Raw genomic sequence first — 15,563 nt, 5'->3', positions numbered from 1 at the left:
CTAATCTCCTATGCTTTCAGTTATATAGATTTTTTTTCTCCTATGCTTTCAATTATTTCATCAGTAAAATCTGTCAGCTCCACCTCCGAAAATTCCCCAAATTCATCTGCTTATACATTTTTAATAGCTTTTCATAACCATACAATTCACCAACTTAAGGTATACAATTCAGTCTCTTAGTATATTCACAGAATTGTACAACTATTACCATAATAAATTTAGAACATTTTCATCACCTGCAAAGAAACTCCCAGTCCACATAGCTGTAATCTCTCCCATGACTTCCAGCCCTAGGCAACTAATAATTTATTTGCTGTCTGTTTGGTTTTGCCTATTTTTAACATTTCCTAAAAATGAATTTATACAATATATTGACCTTTGTGACTGGCTTCCTTCATTTAGCATATTGTTTTTGAGCTCTATCCATGTAGTACCATGTATCAGTACTTTGTTTATTTCTATTGCTGCATAATATTCCATAGCATAGCCATACCACATTTTATTTATCCATTCCTTAGTTGATGGACATTGAGTTATCTTGAATATTGTGAATAATGGGCTGCTGTGAATAATTTGTGTGTGAGCTCTTGTGTGGGCATATGGTTTCATTTCTCTTGGATATGTACTGAGTGGAATTGAATCATATGATCACTGTATGCTTAACCTTTGAAGAACTGCCAAATTTTTTGCAAAATATTTGCACCATTTTACATTCCCACCAGTAAGAGAGTTCCAGTTTCTCTCCATCCTTGCCAACAGTTGTTACTATATGTCTTTTTTATTTTAGTCATCCTAGTGGATATGAAGTGGAATCTCATTGTGGCTTTGATTTGCATTTCCCTAATGGCTAATAACATTAAGTGTCTTTTCATGTGCTTGTCAATATATCTTCTTTGGAGAAATGTCTCTTCAGATCCATTGCTGAATATTTAAATGTATTTGTCTTTTTATTATTGAGTTGTAATAGTTCTTTATATATTCTGTATACAAGTCTCTTATCAGATATATATGGTGCAAAAAATTTTTTCCATGCTGTGGTTTGTCTTTTTACTTTCTTGTTGGTATCCTTTGAAGCACAAAAGCTTTTAATTTTGATGATGTACAGTATATCTGTTTTTTCTTCCATTGCTTGTTTTTGACATCACATCTAAGATTTATATTGGTTTTTAAATTCCAGCTATTACAAGACCAAGTAGACGAACTCCAGTCTGAACTGCAAGAATATCGTACACAAGGCAAAGTGTTCAGGCTTCCCTTGAAGAACTCACTGTCAGAAGAACTTGATATTAACAGTGGTTGCATCGAGCCTGACCAGGGTAAGCCGTTCAGACACCATCTTTTCAGAGTCTGTGCCTTTGACTTTTGATTGTAAAACCATAGTTGAATGTAAAATTGCAAAATGTTGGCAACCCTGCCTTCTCCGCCCCCACAGCACTACCCCACCCCCACCCCCCCCAAAAAAAGACTTTGGCAATGCTATTTTCTTGAGCTGTTTCACTTGTGGTATGTTTTTTTCATTTGTCCTGAAGTCTTTATGAGAATATTTCCATCTGATTTTGATACACATCAACAAAGAAATGGAAAAATCAAACCACAAGGATATTAAAAAAAGAAAACTGGCTACGAGTCTGCAAATCCAGGCCTTGGAAGTGTTAGAATTCAGTCACTGAGTTATTGCTGAACCCTCCCTTTCTACAAGAGTGCCTAACTGGTATGACAATGTTTTGGAGAGTGAGCCAGCCAGAAACCCCAGAATTTGATTTCCTTATGCTGGTTGTGCTAAATGCCTGGAAAACAACAAATAAGATAAATAAATGTTGGTGCCTGTGCCTTGGGGAGGATTTTGAGTAATACGGATGGAAGGCAGAGCTGTTTGGGAACCCTCCTATGTTCATTATCAGCTCTTTTCCTCCCTCCTCATATCCTGCCTCTTTCCTCCAGTGGGTTGAATATGAATTTCAGAAGGGTTTATAATAAATTCTTCATTATATATAGTTTTCCCCGCTGCTACTTGGAATAGGAGTACAGGTTCTCACAATGGTTGTTTATTCTTCTCCTTACCTATTTATTCTACAGTAAATAAGGGAGTGAGGAGGGAACAGGAAGAGGCTTGAATACTCTTCCTCTAAGTCTGTACTCTGCAGCCTTACTGTGGTAAAAGGATGGAGCCCAGTTGATAGAATATATCTCAGAAGCTTTTCTGGGCTTTTCCGTAGATGACCAAGGGCTGGGAGTTCTAATCATGGGTACATGAGGCTGTGCCATCTTGGGATGGTTTACACCCCGGGGATCACTTCTCAGATGGGGAACGCCATGGCAGGTGTAGAGAAAGCCCAAGGGTTGTCAATTCCAGATGTTAGACTTACACTATTTCTTGCATCTGCCTGTGTCCCTCCACATGAAAACTTTTTTTGAGTCCCCTGCCTTAATACTAGTCCCCTGCCTTAGTATTCGATGTAATCATTTCATCTGTGTACTAGCTCAGCCCTCAGCTTATGCTTCACATTTCAATGTCTGTCTCAGTCACCATTGTGGGCAGTTGCAGAGGTGAACTCCTATGGAATGAGTTGATAGTTTTCTACACAATCTGTCTATATCCGGGTTCCTAACCTATGCTTTATTCTTTTAAATAACTTTAGCTGATAATTGAAGATGAGGCCCCACCTGCACTACAGGAAATTAGCATTGTAGTGCTCAGTCTTCTGTAATGTTGAGTGGTGGGTTGGATATCTTGATCCATGAAGTTAACACCTCGAAGCATAGCAAGTATGCTGGCCATTCATCCCCCTGCCACATTCCCTTCTGCTGATTTGTCACCCAGTATTTGTTGGATGGAAAGAAGGCTGATTGGTCTGATCATACTGCCTCACTCAGCAGCATTTTCATTAGCAGGAGGTCACTTTTTAGAAACATTTTCCCCATCTGCTCCCACCTCCTGTCCTATTGACTTCTATTAAGGTTTGATACACTGCCTGTATCTCATTTTCCCTTATGCTTAAAAACAAGAGACCACTCTTGGATTCTGCTGTTTCCTAGTAGATATCATCTATTGCACTTTAGGATTCCATAAGTAATGCCAGTTGTGTTATTGCAAGAACCTGCAGCCGGGTCAACAGATCCCATGTGTTTTCAGGGCTTGGTTCTGAAGAATGCAATCCACTGAATATGAGCATCGAGGCAGAGCTGGTCATCGAACAGATGAAAGAACAACATCACAGGGACTTGTGTCACCTAAGACTGGAGCTTGAAGATAAAGTAAGACCTTCTTCTCAATCCTGTTCTCTGATTTCTTTGAGCTCTGACAAGCTTTTGCATGTACGACACTCTCCATTCTTTTTTCTCCCAGAGCAGCACTTTCTGTACATTTCCTCATGCGTCTGGGTGGCTACCAGGAACTCACTTCCTCAGGATGCTTTCCCAGGCCAAGGGGCCTTTGAGGGCTCTTCTTCATAGGAGAGAGATTCTTAAAAATGGAATATCTTCAGTCCTAGCCAACATGGAGCTGAAAGGTCATTACATTATTTCCAACTCATTAAAAAAAAAAAAAGTCCTTTGATACAGCATCACCTCCTGAATTAGGTACAAGTTCTGAATCTTGGTTTCAAAACCCTTTACCGTGTTGCTTTAGGTTATACCTCCAGTCTTCTCTCTTATCATCCTTTGAGTTACTTTATCTTCCAGCCAGACCTGGTAGTTTGCTGCTCTTCACCAAACTGTCCTCTCTTGCTCATGATGTTACATGCTATGTTATTATTTCTTTCTACCTCTTGAAAGTCTACTTAACCTTCAGAGTTTCCATCAAATGCTACCTCTTCTATTCCTGAATTCTCCCAACCAAACATGATTTTCACCTCCTTGGAGTCCCCAGGTTACATTGTAGGTATTTTTCCTACACATGTTTTTAAATGTTTTATTCTAACTGGTAGTACACTTTCTTTATATTCGTCATAACCATGTCTAGAGAGGGGGCTGTGTCTTATCCAACTTGTGTCCCCATGAGGCCTGCAGAGTACCTGACAGGTGTTAAATAAATACTTGAATATAATTGTCTATGTTAAGACTTGCAGTTTGCAGTTGGAAAGGATGCCTGTGAAGAAATATAGTGTCTATGTGAAGGTCTAGTTAGTTTTAACAGAGTTGTTTAGAAACTAATAAAATTCAACCAATTTACAAAGGAAATCAAACCTGACTTTAAAATATCTTATTTAATGTGTTTTGAATTGTTACTTTAAAACAAAAATAGGAAAACTGAGAAATGTAAGAAAAAAGTCTTTACTGCCCCAGAGCCTTGCCATGGCCTTGAGTTGAATAACACTGTGGTGGTTTTGCTTTCTGACTTTAGGTGAACTATTATGAAAAGCAGCTAGATGAAACCAAAGTTGCCTTTGAAAAGGAGCAGGAAAACATGAAGCTCAAGTGTGAGAATGAAGTACACATCTTAGAAGAACAAATAAGTGACCTTAAAAATAAGATTGCAGAACTTCAGGGCCAGACAGAGCTACTCAAGCAGGCACAACACATGGCTATCTGCAGACATGAGGAGGAAAAAAAACAGCTGCAAATGAAGTGGGATGAGGAAAAGGCTCACGTGCAGGAGGAGCTGCGGCTGGAACATGAGATGGCACTCAGGGCTAGGCTGGAGCAGGTGGAGGAAGGCTTTAACAGAGAGAGGGAAAAACTCATTCAAAATGGCGCCTGGACAGAGGAGAAGGTGAGGGGCTTGACTCAGAAACTAGAACAAGTTCACCAGGAGCAGCTGAAAAGCCTGGTGGAGAAACACATTCTTGAGAAAGAGGAATTGCAAAAAGAGCTCTTGGAAAAACACCAAAGGGAACTACATGAGGGAAGGTAAGAAAGTGGGGGAAGAAGAGGAGGGGACACCAGTCCTCAGGGGTACCACAAGTCCCCGTTAATAAAGGAGACTTTGAAAAACCAGAAGGTGTAAGAGCCCACTTAAACTGACTAGAATTCTTTTTTAGTTTTTCAACTTGTTTTGTCCTTGTTCAGATATAAGCCTACCTTGGAATTGTTGAAACTTTTTTTTTTTAAGAGGAAAGTTTTGTTTTGTTTTTTATCAAACATATACTTTTTAAGGTTCCAGATGAGAATAAGATTATCACAAATGTGATTTCTTCTTTGTTTAGTCCTGTTGTTTTCTGAGAAAGGCCTTTTATAAGTTATTAGATTCGGGCAAAGTTACATTTCCTCCCAGAGTTATGAAACACTCTTTTGTGCTTACTTTCCTCATGTGAAACCTCAGATGTTTTTGAGGGCTTTGGTGCTTCATACTTTATCTCAGTGGTACTTCATTAAATAGAAAGCAAACATATATGTATGGTTTATATAACTACATATAGACAGACAGAGAGTCACTCAGTCTTGTCCAACTCTTTATGACCCCACAGACTGTAGCCTGTCAGGCTCCTCTATCCATGGAATTCTCCAGGCAAGAATACTGGAGTGGGATACCATTTCCTTCTCCCAGGGATCTTCCTAACCCAGGGATCAAACCTGGATCTCCTACACTGCAGCCAGATTCTTTACCATCTGAGGCACCAGAGTATACATAATTAAAATGAAAGAATTTTATGTATTTCCTATTTAGGGTTTAGGGTAATATGTATTTGAACATTAAATGAGAAAGCACTGTAAGTTTTCGGCTAAAACTCCATGAATATCTGGGAATATGCCAGAGAATTTGGTTTCTAAATCTTCTTTTTACATGCAGAGAGAGGTAAGTGAGTCTTCTAAATTAATTATGGCTGCCATTGTTTGGCACTCAGAAATGAGATCCCTTCTGAGTATAGAAATAAGTGAAGACCATTTTTTAGAAAATATTTACATCGTTTGCTTGGCTGCTTCTTCTATGCATGGGAAAATGTTTTTTTGTTTGCTTCTGGAGTTGATGACAGTTTCAGTAATGCTGTATGTTGACCACATTTAGGGAAAAAATGGAAACTGAGTGTAATAGAAGAACCTCTCAGATAGAAGCCCAGTTTCAGGCCGACTGTCAGAAAGTCACTGAGAGATATGAACACGCCCTGCGGAGTTTGGAGGCGCACTACCGCCAACAGCTGAAGGAGCTCCTGGACCAACAATGTGAGGAGAGGTCCCAGTGGGAGTTTGAGAAGGACGAGCTCACCCAGGAATGTGCGGAAGTCCAGGAGCAGCTTAAAGAGACTCTCCAGAGGGAGAAAACAACCTCTTTGGTCCTCACCCAGGAGAGAGAGATGCTGGAGAAAACATACAAGGAGCATTTGAATAGTATGGTTGTAGAGAGAGAGCAGCTACTACGGGACCTGGAAGATCTGAGAAACGTGTCTGAAAGTCAGCAAAGTCTCCTGTCCAACCAGATACTTGAGCTGAAGGGCAGTCATGAAAGAGAGCTGAAGGACCATGAGCAGGTCCTGTGCCAGGCAGGCACCTCAGAGCAGCTGGTCAGCCAGAGGCTTGAACAGCTGCAAAGGGAACATGACCAGGAGAGGCAGGAAATGATGTCCAAGCTTCTGGTCATGGAGAGTGTCCACAGAGCAACCTGTGAGAAAGCAGATCGAGAGAGGGCTGAGATGAGCACAGAAATCTCCAGGCTCCAGAATAAAATCAAGGAGATGGAGCAGGTAGTGTCTCCTCCCTCCAGGCTTCAGAATAGCTGTCAGGTGATAGGAGGGGAGGAGGCAGAAGAAAATGGCACCATGTCCCTGCTTCAGCAAGGAGAACAGCTGTTGGAAGAGAATGGAGATGTTCTCTTAAGCCTGCAAAGAGCCCATGAACGAGCAGTGAAGGAAAATGTGAAAATGGCAACTGAAATTTCTAGGTTGCAGCAGAGGCTGCACAAATTAGAACCAGAGTCAATAATGTCTCCTTGTTTAGATGAACCAGCTTCTGGGCTCTTTGGAAATTCAGTGGAACAAACAGAGCCATTTTTACAGTCAAACCGAATCAAACAAGCAGAAGGTGGAACCACGCAGCATGTTCTCAGTGACCTACAAGGCGATGAGGTCCGTGACCTCGAAAGTACAGGGACGAGCTCTGGTCAGAGACAGGTCAGAGTGGAGGAGTCTGAAGCATCAATAGAGAGTTTTTCCGAGCTTGAAAATAGTGAGGAGACCAGAACTGAAACCTGGGACCTGAAGAATCAGGTCAGCCAGCTTCGGGAACAGTTAATGATCTTACGTGCAGACTGTGATCGAGCGTCTGAAAAGAAACAGGACCTACTGTTTGATGTTTCTGTGCTAAAAAAGAAACTGAAGATGCTTGAAAGAATTCCTGAGGCTTCCCCCAAGTATAAACTGTTATACGAAGATGCCAGTAGAGAAAATGAATATCTTCAGGAAGAGTTGAGGATGATGGAGAAGCGCTACGAGGAAGCACTAGAAAGTAACAAAGAGCTCACTTCAGAAATGTTCAGATTACAGGATGAGCTAAAGAAGGTTGAAGAAATGACTGACACATTCCTTAGCCTGGAAAAGAGTTACAATGAGATCAAAAGAGAAAATGAGGAACTGCATGTTCTGGTTTTGAGACTTCAAGGCAAGATGGAGAAGCTACGAGAAAGAGCAGCAGTGCAGTGTGACTGCTTCTCCTTATGGGAAGCCCGTTTAGATAACCTGGAAGTCGGACCTGATGCGAAGGTCTTTGAACTAAACCAAACACTGGATGAGCGTGTACCAAATGTTATGAGTGTGCACCATATTATAGAAGAACATTTGTATCAAGAAAACCAGTACCTAGAACAGGAGAATACACAGCTCTTAGAGAAAGTAAAAGCACATGAAATTGCCTGGCTACATGGAACACTCCAGACACATCGAGACAAGCCTGGAGCACAGAACCGAGTTATACTGGAGGAAAACACTGCTCTCCTCGGCCTTCAAGACAAGCATTTTCAGCACCAGGCCACCATCGCAGAGTTAGAACGGGAGAAAAAAAAGCTGCAGGAGCTGACTAGAAAGTTGAGGGAAAGAGTCACTGCTTTAGTCAAGCAAAAAGATGTACCTTCTCAAGGAGAAAAGGAGGAAGAGCTGAAGGCAATGATGCATGACCTGCAAATCACATGCAGTGAGATGCAGCAGAAAGTTGAGCTTCTGAGGTAATGTATGTACCTTCCGCACTTCACGGAGTCTCCCAGAGCACCGCACCACATCTAACTTCTGCTGCTTGCTGTGCCTAGAGAAACTAACCTGGTAGTCTTCAAAAAGAGAGCAGTACTTTAGACTCCCTTCTGCTTCTGTGTTGTATTAACAAGTAGAATAACCCAGCCTAGGAGGCATTCCTTCCTCTATAGGAAATAAATGTTGTTCATTTGGGGGGTGAAAGTTCATAATGGAGAGTGTTGGCTGTTTAACCACGTGCATCATCATCGTATGTCGTCTTTAACTTCTTTCTAGCACTTCACTGGGATGGACAGACTTTTTTTCCTTTGGCTAAATGTTATTTTCCTCATTTTGATGAAACAAGTTATATGAGAATGAATGCCTTTTGTGTATTATTAACTCACTTGGTAGATAAGAACTTTCTTCTTATACTAATATGGGGAAAAATGTTGTTTCATGGCTTATAGTTTTTCACTTACATCACTTAAAGTGCATGCTGATATTCTATAGATATTGGAAATTCATCTTAGAACATACAGTTTTTTGAGGACCTATCAGATATTAATGTGCTGAAAGAACAAAGACAAATATACTAATTTGAACCACTGCTCACTTGACTTTATAAAATATGATAGCAATTGTCTTCTAACAAATTTGGTTCAAACAAATTGTAGAATTTACATCATGTCTGAAATATCTTAATGATACGGGGAAAAAAACCCAAAATAATTCTAGGTGTAGTCTTTCCTCTTTTTATTTTAGACCCCAAAATTCTTAGTTCCAAAATTCTTAGTTCTTAGTTCCAAAAATCATAATGAGATGAAAGAAATTAGAAGGTAACCATTAGTGTACATGTTTTGATATGTCCTTTTCATTTATGTAGTGAATTTTCTTTCTCTAGGTACCTTGGGGTTTAAAACTAAAGCTCATACAGCTTAGTGATACGGCTTTTGTCTTTGAGGAGCAGGCAGGACTTGAGACTGAAATACAGAGTTATTTGCTCAAAGCAGTATGAGAAAGTCACCAAGTAGGATGGGTACTGAGTCTCTTTTGTGTCTCAATGCTTAGGTGTTTTAGTCACACTTCCCTAATGTCTTTTAGTAAAATTCTTACTTCCCGAAAGAAATAAGTCACTGTCATAGCTTGATTTCCAAGTACCAAGAGACTACTAATTTAGGCTTTTCTCTTTAACTGGTATGGAATATGGATTTAATTGGAAGTTACTAGAAAGTGTTTTCCAAAGATGCCAGATGATGGCCTTTTTATAACTATTTTAAAAATCTCTGTACTGCAGATATGAATCTGAGAAGCTTCAAGAGGAAAATTCTATTTTGAGAAGTGAAATTACTACTTTAAATGAAGAAGACAGCATTTCTAACCTGAAATTAGGGAAATTAAGTGGATCTGAGGAAGAAATGTGGTAAGATATATACTTAAATATTCTAAAGGCATTTTTGCAAGGACTAAAACTGTGGTACTTCACTGTTTAAAGCCTAACTCTTAAGTTATATTTTCATTGTCCCTTTAGGCAAAAAATAGAAACTGTAAAACAGGAAAAAGCTGCAGTTCAGAAGATGGTTGAAAATTTAAAGAAACAGGTAAGAGGTATTTCTCAATGTTTCCTGATTCTAAAATTGTCTTTTTTTTAATTTGAAATTTACAGCACATGCCACTGGAAATGTAGCCAATAACGGTAAGGTTGTAATTCTGAGTTTCAAAATGGAAACTTACCTTATGCTAATTGTAAATTCAGTTTCTATTTTTTGAAAATATATTTATTATTTTCAAAATGTGTGTACATTATTTCTAGACTTCTGGGTGTTTAATACAAGCCATATAATCAGTGGAAATGGGGAGATGATAACATCTAAACCAAACCTATGAAAAACTAGCTCTATCCCTTATGTGTTTGTTTTTTTTTAATTGGTGGAAAATTGCTTTACAATTTTGTGTTGGTTTTTGCCATACAGCAACATGAAGCAGTCATAATTTTATACATACATATATATCCCTTCCTTCCTGAGCCTCCTTTCCCTCCCGCTATCCCACATCTCTAGGTCATCACAGAGTACCAGGCTGGGTCCCTGCTATTTAGCAACTTCCTACTATCTGTTTTACACATAATAGTGTATGTATGTCAATGCTATTTTCTCAGTTCATCACACCCTCACCTTCTCCTGCTGTGTCTACAAGTCCATTCTCTACTAGGTTCATCAGTACCGTTTTTCTAGATTCCATATGTAAGTGTTAATGCACGATATTTGTTTTTCTGTTTCTGACTTCACTCTGTATAAGAGGCTCTAGGTTCATCCACTTCACTACAACCGACTCAGATTTGCTCCTTTTTATGTCAGAGTTATATTCCATTGTGTAAATGTACCGCAACTTCTTTATCCGTTCATCTGTCAGTGGACATCCAGGTTGCTCCCATGTCCTGGCTATTGTAAAGTGCTGCAGTGAACATTGGGATACATGTGTCTTTTGAGAATGGTGGTTTTCTCAGGGTATATGCCCAGTAGTGGGATTGCTAGGTCATATGGTAGATTTAGTCTTTTAAGGAATCTCCATACTGTGTTCCATTATGTCTGTATCAGTTTATATTCCCACCAACAGTGCATAAGGGTTCTCCTTTCTCTACATCCTCTCCAGAATTTATTGTTTGTAGATTTTTTGATGATGACCATTCTGACTTCTGTGAGGTGATAATTCATTGTAGTTTTGATTTGAATTGGTAATAGTGAGTGATGTTGAGCATCTTATGTGTTTATTAGCCATCTGTATGTCTTCTTTGGAGAAATGTCTGTTTGGGCTTCTGCCCATATTTTGATTGGGCTGTTTTTCTGATATTAAGCTATATGAGTTGCTTATATATTTTGGAGATTAACCCTTTGTCAGTTGCTTCATTTGCAATTATTTTCTCCCATTCTGAGGGTTGTCTTTTCATCTTGTTTATAGTTTCCTTTGCTGTGCAAAGGCTTTTAAGTTTTTTTAGGTCCCATTTATTTACTTTTGTTTTTATTTCCATTAATCTAGGAGATGGGTCAGAGAGAATTTTGCTGTGATTTACGTCAAAGAGTGTACTGCCTGTGTTGTCCTCTCAGAGTTTTATAGTTTCTGGCCTTACATTTAAGTCTTTAATCCATTTTGAGTGTATTTTTGTATATGGTGTTAGGAAGTGTTCTAATTTTATTCTTTTACATGTAGCTGTCCAATTTTCCCAGCACCACTTATTGAAGAGGCTGTCTTCTCTCCATTATATATTCTTGCTTCCTTTTTCAAAGATACGATGCCCATAGGTGCTTGGGTTTATTTCTGGGCTCTCTACCTTGCTCCATTGGTCTGTATATCTGTTTTTGTGCCAGTACCATACTCTCTCAAGGACGGCAGCTCCTCATGTGGTTTTCATTTAGGTTAGCCCCTTCCTCTTTCTTCAGCATGATTAAAAGCAGTAGGTTAAGAATAGAATTTTACAGATATAGAATACTAGTTAGTCCATGTATATTTTCACAGAATTATGATTTACTTAGATAGTGTGTGCCATTCAATGCCCAATTCGTATAATCTCAACAATGTGCAATTGTGTGAAGAAAGGCCATTTGAGAATCAGGCTGAAACAGTCAAAAGACAAGGACATCCTGGGAAAAGAGTATTTTCAGCATTTGAGATAGACAAAGTGTTAACATCCAAAATATATTTTGTACTCTTACAAATTGCAAAACCCAATTGAAAATGGATAACTGATATGAATGGTCAAGTCAGAAAAAAGAGCACATATAAAAAGAAAGCCTCATTATTCATTAGGGAAGGGCAAATCAAATATTTCCTTTTTTTGCATATCAGATCAGTAAAAAAGATTGATCTCGTCTAGTATTAAAAGAGAGTGAGAAAATGAATCTACTTATACATTGTTGATAGAACTATAAGTTGGTAGTGCTATGAAGAACACATTTTGGGGATGTCAATCAAAACGGTAATATATATGCATACCTTCTAACCCAGCAGCCCAACTTCCAAAAATGAGATGCTAAATACTAAATGCCACCATGTATAAATGAATTTTCCAAAAGATTGTTTTTTTGTCAATATGAGAATGGATAAATGCAGTATGGAATGTCTTGTTACACGGAATACCTCACAGCCACATAAAAATACAGCATGTGGCAGTTTCTGAATGCACTGATTTGGAAAGATAAGAGTCTATAAGATATTATAAGTGGAGAAAGCAGAGTATCTAAACATCTGAAATTATGCAAATTTTCGATCTAAAAAAGAAAAACACTATGTGTATATGTGTCTGTGAAAGTGAAAGTCACTCAGTCATGTCCGACTCTTTGCGACCCTGTGGACTATACAGTTCATGGAATTCTCCAGGCCAGAATACTGAAGTGGGTAGCCTTTCCCCTCTCCAGGGGATCTTCCCAACCCAGGGATTGAACCCAGGTCTTCTGCATTACAGGCAGATTTTTTACCAACTCAGCTATCAGGGAAGCCCTCATATGGGTTTGTATATGCATCGAAAACAATCTGGAGGGGGATGCATCCAGCTGTGGACAGTGGCTACCCCTGTGGAGTGGGATTGGACAAGTGTAATAATGAGTATGAATTGTGTCTGCTAATAAATGTGTGTGTGTGTGTGTATATATATATAAACTATCTACATGGAGAGGGTAAAACAATCTCTAAATAAGCTGTTTTAGCAGAAGTAGGATAACAAATTTTAAACACTTATTTCAATTTTAATTAGATTTCAGAATTAAAAACCAAAAACCAGCAGTTGGATTTGGAAAATATGGAGCTTAGCCAAAAGAACTCTCAGAATCAGAAAGAGCTGCAAGAACTTAATCAACGTCTGGCAGAAATGCTAAGCCAGAAGGACAAAGAGCCAGGACACAGTACATGTGAGGAATGGGAACAAGAAAAGTCTAATCTCAAAGAAGAACTGGAACACTGTAAATTGCAGGTATGGTCTACAGCTACTCTATAGCCTTTTTGGAGGAAATCCCAGTAAAAAAAAAAAGAAATGCTTATATTTAATTTCTTATGCATTTAAGTCCTAATAATTAAAACAGTGTAGTGTTGGCACATGAGTAGATAGATGAATAGAAAGTCTAGAACTAGACCCAGATACTTGGTATATAACAAATGAAAACTTAATATATAACAAAGATGGGTTTTCAAATCACTGGGGTACAGGTGGAGTTTTTAATAAGTGGTACCTGGACAACTCATTAGACATTCAGAATTAAAGTCAAAAGACAGCTCATAAACTGGGGAAAAAAGCATTTGCATCATATGCCACAAAGAGTAGGGCTAATAGTCCTACTATGTAAAGAACTCTTAAAAATCAAAGGACTTAGGATCAAAATCTGATAGCAAAATGGGGAAAATGCATGAATAAAATAGTCACACACAAAGAAAAAGAGATAAAAATGGCTCTCAAACCTATGAAAAAATATTTGGTTACTCAGAATTAGAGAAATACAAATAAAGCAACACTGATATCTCATTTCTCACCTATGAGATTGGCAACAATTTAAAAATATAACAACATAGTCTGTTGGCCAAAGTTTGGAAAAACAGGCACTTTCATACATTGCTGGTGGGATATAAACTGGTACCATATTTCTGGAAGGAAATTTGGCAATATCTAACAAAATTATAAATGTACTTACTTGTATGCTAGCAATCTTACTTCTAGGAATTTACCCTAAAGATATTCCTCCAAAATGCACAGGGTTGGCTATTCATTGCAGCATTGTTTGTAACTGACAAGTATTGGAAACAACCTAAATGCCCTCACATAGGAGAGTTGTTGGATAAATGTGATGGAGTCACACCATGGAGGAGTATTATACAGGTTTAAAAAAAGAAAAAGAATGAATGAGAAAGATCTTTTGGTATGAAATTATTTCCAGGACACACTAGAAACAGGTGAAAAAGGAAAAGCTGAAAAGCATATCTAAGAGTCTCTCTAGTATGTCTCCAACCATGTAAGAAAGAAGGGGATGTTAGACAATACACACGTATTTGTGTAAAAGAAATACAGAATTTTTGGAAAAGAAATACAGGAATGATAAACCAGGTAACTAAAGAGATGCTTCTGTATAGGGGGCAAATGGGAAAGGAATGCAGGAGAGGAATGGGAATGGGATAGCAGGGATGAGGACGGGAGTGACACTTCTGAGAACCTTTTCATACAGTCTGATGCTTAGAACCATGGTCATGTTTCACATACCCCCTCAAATAAACAAGCAAAACCAATCCAGAAAATAAAGATCAGGGGAGGGGGAACTAAATGGAACACAAACACTAGCAAGTGAACCTAACAGTGTTATGAGTGGATAACGTAACCATGATGTGGAAGAAAATAAGTAATTTAGAAAGGAGTGTTTTGACTGTACATGGTAAGGTTAAGACAAAAGGAAGTTTACATAAATGCTACAATAGTCACTAAATGTGTTTCTCATGAGGGTGTATGTTAGTGATTCTGGAACTAGTCTGTGTATACCAGAATTGAACAAATAACTAAATATATTGTAGATAGTAAGAACTGAGTTTCTCATTTTGGGACAAGGAGGTTGGAAGCGGGGAAACTAGGAAGGCTAAAATGAACTTTCTGATGTTGGGCTGGAATTTGAGTTAATAGAATAAACTCATTATTTGTTTAGTATATAGGCAGATACAGAAATGTAGATCTGTGTATATGAATGGAGCACCCAATTATTGATTCCTGAACACTGTTCTCCTACATGAGAAACCCGGGCTTCTTGAAGAGATGATTGATCCCAAAGCTAGTGAAGGGTCAATTCAAAATGAGCCTGGAACATCTCATGGTGCCAGAAAGAAAAAGGTGCCCCCGAAAAAAATGGGGCATGTCAAAAGGACAGGACACAACCTGAAGAAGCTCCTAATGGCCAAAGCTGAAATAATTTGATCAACAAAATAAAGCATAGCACAAAATAAGCATAATTATAAAATACAGAATGAAATGAATATCTATAGGTCCATACTGTTATGATGGAATAGGTAAATAAAGGGGAGACAAATAACAGATCTTCCTTACAATAGAATTCCAATTAATAAATGTAGACGGAAGGAAGGAAATAGCAAGTCTTCATTAAGCAATACCAAAGTAGTAATTGTTGTCGATAAAATCCACTGATAGACACTAAAATTAATAAGCAAATGCTTAAGAAAAAACACAGTTTGCATGGTCTCAAAGCATCTGCCCCCCCCCCCCCAGAGAAAGATAGTAACTTTACAGTGGAGAATCTTCAAAAATAAACTTAAGAAATCATGTTTATACCATTTTAGTGGAAAGTTTTTTAAAAGATAGTTTTGGTTAGTTCCATTGAGTACAAATGATCTTAAAACAGTGTGCCATTGAGTATGCACTATTTTTTCCTTAATGCTGCCTTTTGTGACCTTATTAAGTTTCCTTAGGCTAAATGAGTGTGTTATTTGACTTTT

At 38.4% G+C, this 15,563-nt stretch overlaps 1 protein-coding gene across 1 annotated transcript in view; it reads left to right on the top strand.

The window, feature by feature from the left end:
- The window catches only part of NIN (ninein), an 89,896-nt gene that overhangs the window by 53,352 nt on the left and 20,981 nt on the right, over positions 1–15,563 (top strand). The window contains exons 14-20 of the mRNA XM_052646842.1: positions 1,178–1,316; positions 3,134–3,255; positions 4,343–4,848; positions 5,945–8,089; positions 9,388–9,513; positions 9,622–9,691; positions 12,838–13,053. Of these exons, the coding sequence (XP_052502802.1) occupies positions 1,178–1,316; positions 3,134–3,255; positions 4,343–4,848; positions 5,945–8,089; positions 9,388–9,513; positions 9,622–9,691; positions 12,838–13,053 (3,324 nt within the window). The remainder of the gene's footprint in view (positions 1–1,177; positions 1,317–3,133; positions 3,256–4,342; positions 4,849–5,944; positions 8,090–9,387; positions 9,514–9,621; positions 9,692–12,837; positions 13,054–15,563) is intronic.

This window comes from Budorcas taxicolor, chromosome 10 (genome assembly GCF_023091745.1).
Source record: "Budorcas taxicolor isolate Tak-1 chromosome 10, Takin1.1, whole genome shotgun sequence".
Classification (NCBI taxonomy): Eukaryota; Metazoa; Chordata; class Mammalia; order Artiodactyla; family Bovidae; genus Budorcas; species Budorcas taxicolor.
The sequence above is the reverse complement of the archived record's forward strand: the minus strand, read 5'-3'. Positions and strand labels throughout refer to the sequence as shown.